Source organism: Thrips palmi, unplaced genomic scaffold (assembly GCF_012932325.1).
Source record: "Thrips palmi isolate BJ-2018 unplaced genomic scaffold, TpBJ-2018v1 HiC_scaffold_18, whole genome shotgun sequence".
In the NCBI taxonomy this organism is placed as follows: Eukaryota; Metazoa; Arthropoda; class Insecta; order Thysanoptera; family Thripidae; genus Thrips; species Thrips palmi.
The window spans coordinates 18560053-18568797 of record NW_023144627.1 but is presented as its reverse complement, the minus strand read 5'-3'; the positions used below and the strand labels follow the sequence as shown (position 1 = coordinate 18568797).

At 65.1% G+C, this 8745-nt stretch overlaps 1 protein-coding gene across 1 annotated transcript in view; it reads right to left on the bottom strand.

Annotated features, from left to right (window-relative positions):
• Nucleotides 1-2175: 2175 nt before the first annotated feature.
• The window catches only part of LOC117644755, a 103768-nt gene continuing 97198 nt past the window's right edge, over nt 2176-8745 (bottom strand). Inside the window, exons 6-15 of the mRNA XM_034384370.1 lie at nt 8024-8706; nt 7696-7942; nt 7160-7643; nt 6910-7072; nt 6174-6455; nt 4197-4394; nt 3538-3691; nt 2834-3147; nt 2550-2706; nt 2176-2340 (exon numbers count right to left, since the gene is read on the bottom strand). Of these exons, the coding sequence (XP_034240261.1) occupies nt 2224-2340; nt 2550-2706; nt 2834-3147; nt 3538-3691; nt 4197-4394; nt 6174-6455; nt 6910-7072; nt 7160-7643; nt 7696-7942; nt 8024-8706 (2799 nt within the window). The 3' untranslated portion in view covers nt 2176-2223. The remainder of the gene's footprint in view (nt 2341-2549; nt 2707-2833; nt 3148-3537; nt 3692-4196; nt 4395-6173; nt 6456-6909; nt 7073-7159; nt 7644-7695; nt 7943-8023; nt 8707-8745) is intronic.

Here is an 8745-nt window from a genome sequence, read left to right as displayed (position 1 = left end):
CGCGTTTTGAGCTCCAGAGTCGCTAAACAGGACTCGAACCGAATGTGAGACCCCACCAATGGATTCCTCGTTCGGAGAGCAATCTATTGGTGGGGTCACACGTTCGGTTCGAGTCCCATTTAGCGACTCTGGAGCTCAAAACGCGTCTAGAGTTTTTTCCGCCTCCACCGGCCCACTGTGCGGAGTACGGGAGGCGGCGGGGAGTGACGCGTCGCGTGACCTAGTGACGCTTTGATACGTCACGGGGCGCAGTGATACTTCCGTAAAGGCGCGGCCGAGTGGGCTAGCCGGCTAGCCTATCGGGTTGCCTTACGGGTTGCCTAACTGCGCCTGTTCCGCGCGAACCGGGGGGGGGGGGGCTTGAGGCGCGTCCGGCCTGGGCCAGCACTTCCACCACTTCCGGTGTCCGGGGCCCATCAAGCAACGAGGACCGCCCAGAGGAGTCAGCGTAAGTGTTGCCGGTTGCCTCAGTTCGATCGTTATTGTGGTTTGGGCCGATTCCAACAGTCGCTCTGTCTCTCTCGCACTCGTGGGGCGTGCCCGCCGTGCCCGCTGTGCCGTGGGAGTGCGAGAGAGACGGACTGGGCGGTGCTGCTGTCGAGCAAGGGCAGCGGCGTAACGCACACGCCCCACGCCCTCGCGAAGGAAGTTAGCGAGGCGAGACGCCGCACGCCGCGCCTCGACGAAAACGCGCGGACGCGGAGCCGGGGCTCGAACCCGCTACCTTTCGTCGCTCCGTCTCTCTCGCATCCATACGGGACGCCTGGGAGTGCGAGAGAGACAGAGCGACGAAAACGACAGTCTGCAGCGGCCTGGTCCGTGGCCTAGTTGTGGCAACAGTGCGATCACTGCGGATGACCCGCACCTTTTGTGGCTCGACGAGTCGGAGAAGAAAGACGGCCGCTCCTTGCCTCGATTCCTGACAATGCCTCGTCACTCTGTCTCTCTCACGCCCTGACGAACGCCCCATGAGTGCGAGAGAGACAGAGCGACGAAAGCTCTGTTCTGAATCAGCCTGCCGCAGGATTTGGTCATTCACCTGGAAAACGCGGGTCTGTGTGCAAACGCTAATCGTCCGCTTACAATCAGCCCGCCTTCCCTGGCCAGCAGCATGCCTCGGCGCGTCGAATGGGTTGCCTACCTCGCGCCCGGTCCAGCGGCCAGTGTCCGGCCGCCGGGAGGGTAGGCCACCCCTTCGGCGTGAAATGCGCGCGAAACGACGCTCGGATTCGAACGAGGCGCTGTCTCTGTCCGACGGGCCGACGCTGCATGCGGCTATAATGTAGCCGTAAGCGGGTTCAAGTCATATCTCAGGCCTCACCGCAGGCCGCAGGGTTGTGCCGGCACCATCATGGAGGCACCACGGAGGCACCGCGGGCCGCGCCGCTGCCTCACTCGCACTCGTGGCGCGTCGCGTGTGGGTGCGAGAGAGACAGAGCGCGGGGCCGTAAGGGGCCGGGCACGGCAGGGCCCCCGCGGGGTCGCACTCGGCCCGTGGAGGGGCGCTTGAGAAATGACCTCGGCGACGGACAGAAATATGAGCCGGGCTGCGGGGGATGCATGTGACTCACAGTGTGAGAGCATGTTCACATAAACAATAAGGCCGTTGGTGATACCGTGAGGCGTGTGCTTCCGTAGTCCGCCGTGTAGATGGCGCGGCGACACTTGAGTAACACGTCCAGGGCAGCTCCGTACTCCAAGGCGTACTCCGTGCACTCCGTGCCAGACACTGGGCAACACCGGGCTGCCTGCCGGGCCGGGCCACCGCCGCCGGGCCGGGTAGGGTGACTTGACTTAGTGCCGCGGGCACCCCGCCCACCATCAAGACATGCCATAACCTCGCCTGTCTCGACTGTCTTGCCTGTCTCCAGGGCCGGCGGGGCCGCGTGCCGCCGAGCAAAACAACGCCGTCTGCTTGGTGTGTCTGGCGCGCTCCGATTCCGCGACGCGTTGTCATTGTCACTAACGCATTCCCTCGGTGCACCAGTGTCGCTAGGGTTGCCAACCTCTGCCGTGCCTACCAGGCCACTCCCTGAGAGCAAAGCCCAGATATTGCCTAGCAGGAAGGCTGAGGTTGGCAACCCTTTCCAGCACCTTTTGCGACGTGATGATTTTTGCAGGTGGGTTCATACGTGAAACGGAACGGAAGGCGTGAGAACGACGTAAAACAAGGCGTTACAAAATCAGTCTTTAATGATCCAGCTTTCTCATTGAGACTTTGACTCAGGCGTTGACGACCACGATGCCGCCGTCGATGTCCTCCAGCTGCACGTACACGACGTCCTGCGCCGCGTCGGGGTCCGTCACCACCAGGGGGAACAGTTCGCTGTCCAGCAGCGCCTGAGAGGGCAGAGAAAAAGCTCATTTGCAATAACAGGTTTCGTTCACCGTTGGCGAGTAGTATAGAAAGGTGTTCATAGCAGGTAAAATACTAGTCATCTCTTATTTGACCTCGGCTGCTTTAGGATATGTGCCATCCGAGAAACAAAATCGAAGGCAACCCGAGGGTGCGAGTTGGAACCTCTAACTCGAACTGAAGGCAAACTTACGTGCTTGGGCAGGAGCGAGGTGGGCAGGTCCTCCTCGACCGAGGGCATGGCGATCACGGACATCGAAGGATCCGCGGGCCCCAAGCCCAGGTCAAGGACGGCTTCGGTCGCGCCGACGCCCTGCTTCGCGTCCTTGCAGTCCTTCCGGCGTTTACTGCTGAAACCAGTTTATGCCACATAAGTAGGCGAACATTCCCACAATGCGATGAAGGGCTGCCTCAGCCTGACTCGAACCGATCGTCCGCCTGCGCCGGTCTTCTGGGCCACAAGACCCGTGTTCTCACCGTGCCGTCTTGGCCCGGGCGCCGCCACTCTGGACATGACCCTCCACGACGCCGTCAGCGACGGTCCCGGACACGGGGGTCTCGGACACGACGGCCGCCGTGTCGGCCTCCTTGTCGTAGATGCCGGCGACGAAGGACGCGGCGGACGCGGCGCTCCGGAACACGTCGCCGTGCTCGCTGGCGAGGTGGCCCCGGAACTCCGTCGCCAGGTTGGTGGCGAAGGCGCCGGCGCCAGCCTCGGCGCAGAAGCGGCACTCGTACATGCTCTTGCCGGGGTGCTTGTTGGTCTGCAGGACGTGCTTGCGCAGGTTTTCCTGGACCATATCAAACGTCAAGGCGTAAATGAGTAAAAATTCCCACGATGCACCCAGTGTCGAAAGGGTTGCCCGCCTCAGCCGACGTTTTGTCTGCGGTAACACTAGACGGCAGCGCGGCACATTGGGCCAGAAGACCGGTGGAGACGGCCGAAACTCCAGACGCGTTTTGCCCACCTCGACAGAGCCGTTTGTTGAACGTCCATCCTTAAACCTTAAACCGGCCTACTGGCCCACTGTGCGCGGCAGCGGCCAGAGCGGAGCGCCGTGAGGGTAGGCAACCCATTCGGCGGCGCTGTAAGGCGCGACCGCGAGCTGCCTACTTGCCGGGCGTTCTTGCTCCCAGACGGCGGGCTGCCAGTGCTGCCAGTGGTGCCCAAGCCTACCCACCAGGTTGTTGCAGCGGTAGCTGCAGTGCGGGCAGCAGAAGGGCTTGGCGCCCGTGTGCAGGCGGCGGTGCCTCAACAGGTGGGAGCCCACGCGCGTCGCGAAGTCGCAATGCTCGCACTTGTACGCCTTCTCGCCGGTGTGGATCTTCTCGTGCCTGCGAAGGGAGAGGGAGAATGCAGTCGGAGAGAGAGAGCGCGAGGGAAGACGCGCGACGGACACCGTAAAACGAAGAACAAGCGGCGGCGTTAGTTATGGAGACAGTCGACTGATTCCGAACGAGGCTCCCTCGCTCCGTCTCTCTCGCTCCCCAGCGGACCCAGTGGGACCTCGCCGTGGGTGCGAGAGAGACGGCGCGCCGACAGCAGTGCGGGAGCGGCCTGCGGGTTGGCCCATGCCTCGGCCGTGGCGCGTAATTAAAACTGCTGCTTATCATTCTGCCCTGATCGGAGTGCTGCTCGCTGCAGACTGCAGGCCGAGTGCAGCGCATGCAGCGCCACTCCGAGAGTCGTCCTGTCTCGCCCGCACCTGTCCGGGACCGCCCACGAGAGCGAGAGAGGCAGAACGACTCTCGGAATCAGTCGACCTGCAGGATTCCAGTTTGAGAGCTGGCGGCGTTTTTTCGCGCCAAAACTCGTCCCGTCGTCGACCTCTTTGTGTACCTCTTGAGGAGCTGCTTGGTGCGGGCGCGGAAGGGGCAGGCGGTGCACTGGAAGGCGGGCTGCCCCGCGGCCTGCGCGTGGGTGGCGAGGTGCGAGCGCAGCTCCGCGGCGGACCGCGCCCGGACCGCGCAGCCGGGCCAGGAGCACGCCAGCGGCTTGACGCCGTGCAGGGACACCTGGTGCTGGCGCAGCGTCGCCCTGCAACAACAACAGCAACATGATGCAGACGGGACCTGCAGCAACAACAACATGATGCAGGCGGGGCTCGGCGCGCAGCGACAACGGCATCGGGTCACTGGGTCAAGGGCGGAGAGGACCGCGTCGCAGCGTCGCAGCCGCGGCCACTCGAAGCAGGGGCGTAGGCTGTAAGCGCTGTAAGCGAGCCGCCGTATTTTGGCACGGCGACATGACGGGGCTCTTGCGGGCGGGGGCGGGGGGAAGGAGTGGAGGGGGTTATTTAAAACAACCGCGTGTTTAATCTCGCTGGCGCGACGCGCGCCGCGCTGCAGCAGAGCGATTCCGCAACACAGTCTCTCTCACACCCACGGCACGCCCCGTGAGGGCGAGAGAGACAGAGGCTGCAGAAACGGAAGCCCCGCCGAAGTCTGGCGGTGTCCAGCAGCCGCCGCCCCCCGCCATGCCCGGCCACGCCACACACGGACGCCCCCCGCCCCCTCCCCCTCCCCCTTCCTCGAGGACTGCTGCTCACCGCAAACCTGCCACCGGTGTATTTACTGATGAGGCGACGTGTCGGCCACCGCGCTAACTGCGGCCAGCCGGCGCGTATTTCGCGGGTTTCTCTCAGGTGGGCGGGGGCTCCCAGGCAGGCGGATCCAAACAGGACTCTCTGTCTCTCTCGCACTCCAGCGGCGCGCCGTGCGAGTGCGAGAGAGACGGAGCGAGGTGCCGGCGTTAATTAAGCGACGACGCCCGAATCCAATTTTTGCGGATCCGCGCTCCGCGCCCCGATCCCGTTCGTCCAGTACGTGTCATCGTCTCGGTGCGGGCGAGGCCTCCCGCTCTGTCTCTCTCGCACCGACGGGACGTCCCATGAGTGCGAGAGAGACAGCGACCAGGCCGGACGCGTGCATATTCATGCATTCGTGTCTTCGAACCGCGCCACTCGGCACAACCACGAAGCAAACCACCCTCTCTCTCGCACTCACAGAGCGGTCCGCAGGGGAGCGAGAGAGACAGTGCGGAATCACTTCAGTGGCGCTGGCGCGAGGCTATGAAAGCCACGACGGAGAGCCGCAAGCAGTTTCGTTAAGTCAGCGCGCCCTACGCCCTCCCTGGCTTGGCCCTCCCTCCCGCAAGCGCCTTTTTTGCCTTCCTCCTCACACCTGACGTACTGCTTGCACAAGACGCGATAATGGGGCGCCAGCTGGAGAGAGAGAGAGAGAGAGAGAGAGAGAGAGAGAGAGAGAGAGAGAGAGAGAGAGAGAGAAAGGGGCGGGCTGGCCAACGGCTCGCCCTGCCTCTCGCCACCGGCCTGCCCCTCCAGATAAGCATGCTGCTCACCCCTCCGCCCCGACCGCACTAGACAGGCACTGGGGATGAAAACTCCTAAATTTTAAGCGGAGGCCAACAAATTCTCGCGCGTTGTGGACTGTACTTGAGATCTGCGCGGCCGGGACGCGCGGGGGAACGGGCGGGGCGCGGGGCGGACGGCATACAAACACCCTCCCGCCCATGTGCCACCACTCGCGGCTTGCGACCACTACGCGCCTCTCTCTCTCTCTCTCTCTCTCTCTCTCTCTCTCTCTCTCTCTCTCTCTCTCTCTCTCTCTCTCTCCCACTCACGCACACACTGTGAGCCCCAAGACTGACTGACGCTGGTTATTTTGTTGGTTACCAACCCAAAACACACAACGCTTACACGAGAAAAGATAACAGCAGCCCAGCGGCCGCACGGTCACGGCAAGAAACAAGTTGCGCAAACTGAAAAAGAGGAGAAGGGTGAGGAAAGGGACTTACTTGTTGAAGAAGCACTTTCCGCACACGTCGCACAGGTGCTTCCGCTCGCGTTGGTCCGCGCCGCCACTGGTTGGCGTCCTCCTGGTGGGCCGCGCCGCCGTCGACGCCGTCACCGTCGGCGGCGTCCTCGCCGCGCCGTCGTCCACGATGGACGATATGGCGTCCTGGAGGCGCTGCTCCTCGCGCTGCAGGTGCTCGTCGTCCTCCAGGCCGCCGTCCCGGCCGTCCCGGTCGACGAGCACGTGCGCCGTCACTTCGTGCGTCACGCACGAGTCCTTGCGGCTGAAGCGGAGGGAAAGGTGATGAGTGGCGAGACAGGCGGGCGCGGCACGTCCGCGTCGGCCACGTCGGCGAGGTGCAAGTCGGCGACGTGACCCTCCGAGATTCGTAAATCGGCGGCAGGCGCGCCGCGCGCACTTAGAGCCCTCTATCTCAACGAGTTGAAAGGCGGCAGATTCCTCCTTGAGGATAAATCGCCGCCGATGCACAGTGGGCCAGAAGACCGGTGGAGCTGGTCGAAATCCCGGACGCGTTTTGAGCTCCAGAGGAGCTCCCTCGAACCGATCGTGTGACCCCACCAATGGATTGCTCTCCGAACGAGGAATCTATTGGTGGGATCACACGCTCGGTTCGGGTCACGTTAGCTCAAAACGCGTCAAGAATTTTGGCCTCCGCCGGTCTTCTGGCCCACTGAGCGATGCCGAAGCAGACGAAGCAGTGGGGAGGGATGCCTCACCTGAAGCCCTTGTCGCAGTGCCGGCAGCGGAAGGGCCGCTCCCCCGTGTGGACGTGGAGGTGGGTCCGCAGGGCGGGCTTGCGGTACAGTCGCCTGCAGAACGGGCAGCGGTACCGCGCGGCCGCGGGGTCCGGGGCGTCGCCGCCGCCGTCCTCGGCGACCTCTGCGAATCACAAATTACGGGTGTAGCGTCTGTCGCGGACGGCGACCTAGTGGTAGCAGCCGACAGCGTCGGCGTCCTTACCGTGGCCCGGCTGCGCGACGAGCTCGGGCGGCCCGTGCAGCACGCCGTGGAACACCAGCTCGGCCCTGGAGTCCGTCACGAACAAGCAGGTCCGGCAGCTGAAGGGGGGCTGCTCGCCCACGGCCGGCAGCAGCAGCGCGGCGCCCGTGGCGGCGTCGCCGCTCGGCGTGGCGGCCAGTGCGGCGGCGTGGACGTCGCGGTGGTGCCGAGACACCTCCTGCGGCAGCGTGAAGGCCAGGCCGCACAGCGCGCACCGGTGCTTCCTGTCGGGGTGCTTGTCGTCCAAGTGGAGCCGCAGCGCCGCGAGGCCGCGACACTGCTCGCGGCAGTGCGGGCACCGGCGGAGCGGCCGCCCCGACGCCGTGGCCCTGCCGGCCCTGCCCAGCCGGCGGTCCCGGACCGCGTCGCGGTGCGCTTGGCCCAGGCGGTGCTGAGCCGCCGAGGCCGCCGTCGGGAAGTTGAGAGAGCAGACGCCGCAGTAGTAGTTGCCCTCCGTCTGCAACCGAGTCGAATCCCAGTTTACCTTCACGTCAGTACATGACACGGAGAGCTTTCAGCCTGCCACCCACCTGGCTGGTGCACTTGAGCATGTGCTTCTGCAGCGCGAGGCGCGACCGACGCAGGGCGCCGCAGCCCTTGCACCGGTACCGGCACTGGTAGCGGTCGCCGGCCGTGGACGCGCAGGGCGTGGAGGACGACGGCAGCCCCGGCAGCGCCCCGGGACCGCGGTGCCCGGACTGCCTCTCGTGGCGGCCGAGCTGCGCGTTGTACCGGAACGCGGCGGGACACCTGCAACACGCATTTCCAAAAAAAATTATGCCACAGGGGCGTAAATGTTGTTTCTTTGTTTTGCCAGTGCACTCAACCTACCCCGCCGCCTTGCAGCGCAGCGCCGTCCTGCGGGACACGACCACGGCCACGCTCCTGTTGACGGCGGCCTCCACCTCGCGGTGCTCCTCCCCCCACAGGTGGGCCTCCATGTCGAGCGACGACTCGGCGCCCACCTCGCACGGCGAGCACCAGTACTGGCCGTCCGCGGCGGCGGCCTGCTCGTCCTTGAGGCGGTGCGAGGCCGAGGCCCAGTGCTGGCGGAAGGCCTCGGACGAGTTGCAGTAGAACTTGCAGAGGCCGCACTGGAAGGGCGACTGGCGCACCACGGCCTCGATGTTGTCCAGGATGAGGGCGGCCGCCGCGGAGCCCACGGCCGTGCTGCGCGTGCTGCGCCAGTGGAAGTGCGACACGAGGTGCTTGCCCACCTGGTGGCGCTGCACGCGCGCGCGGCACACCGAGCACCGCTCCAGCCCCTGGCGGTGTCCTCGGCGGCGGCCCTGACGGCGTCCTGGCGTCGCCGGGGCCGCGGCGTCTCCGGCGCCGAGGCCGAAGCCCGGCCGCTCCGGACCGTCGCCTGGGCGCATGTCGCCTGGGCGGCCTGGGCGCATGTCGAGCTGGCGCTCCGGGAGGGTGCGTCGGGAGTGCAGCTCGGACTGCAGGTGGCGCTCGTACATCTTGCTGCTGGCCAGGCGCCGGTTGCAGGACCCGCACCAGTACTGGACCTGCGTGAACAGTGTGTAGGAGCACATACAGTTGCAGCA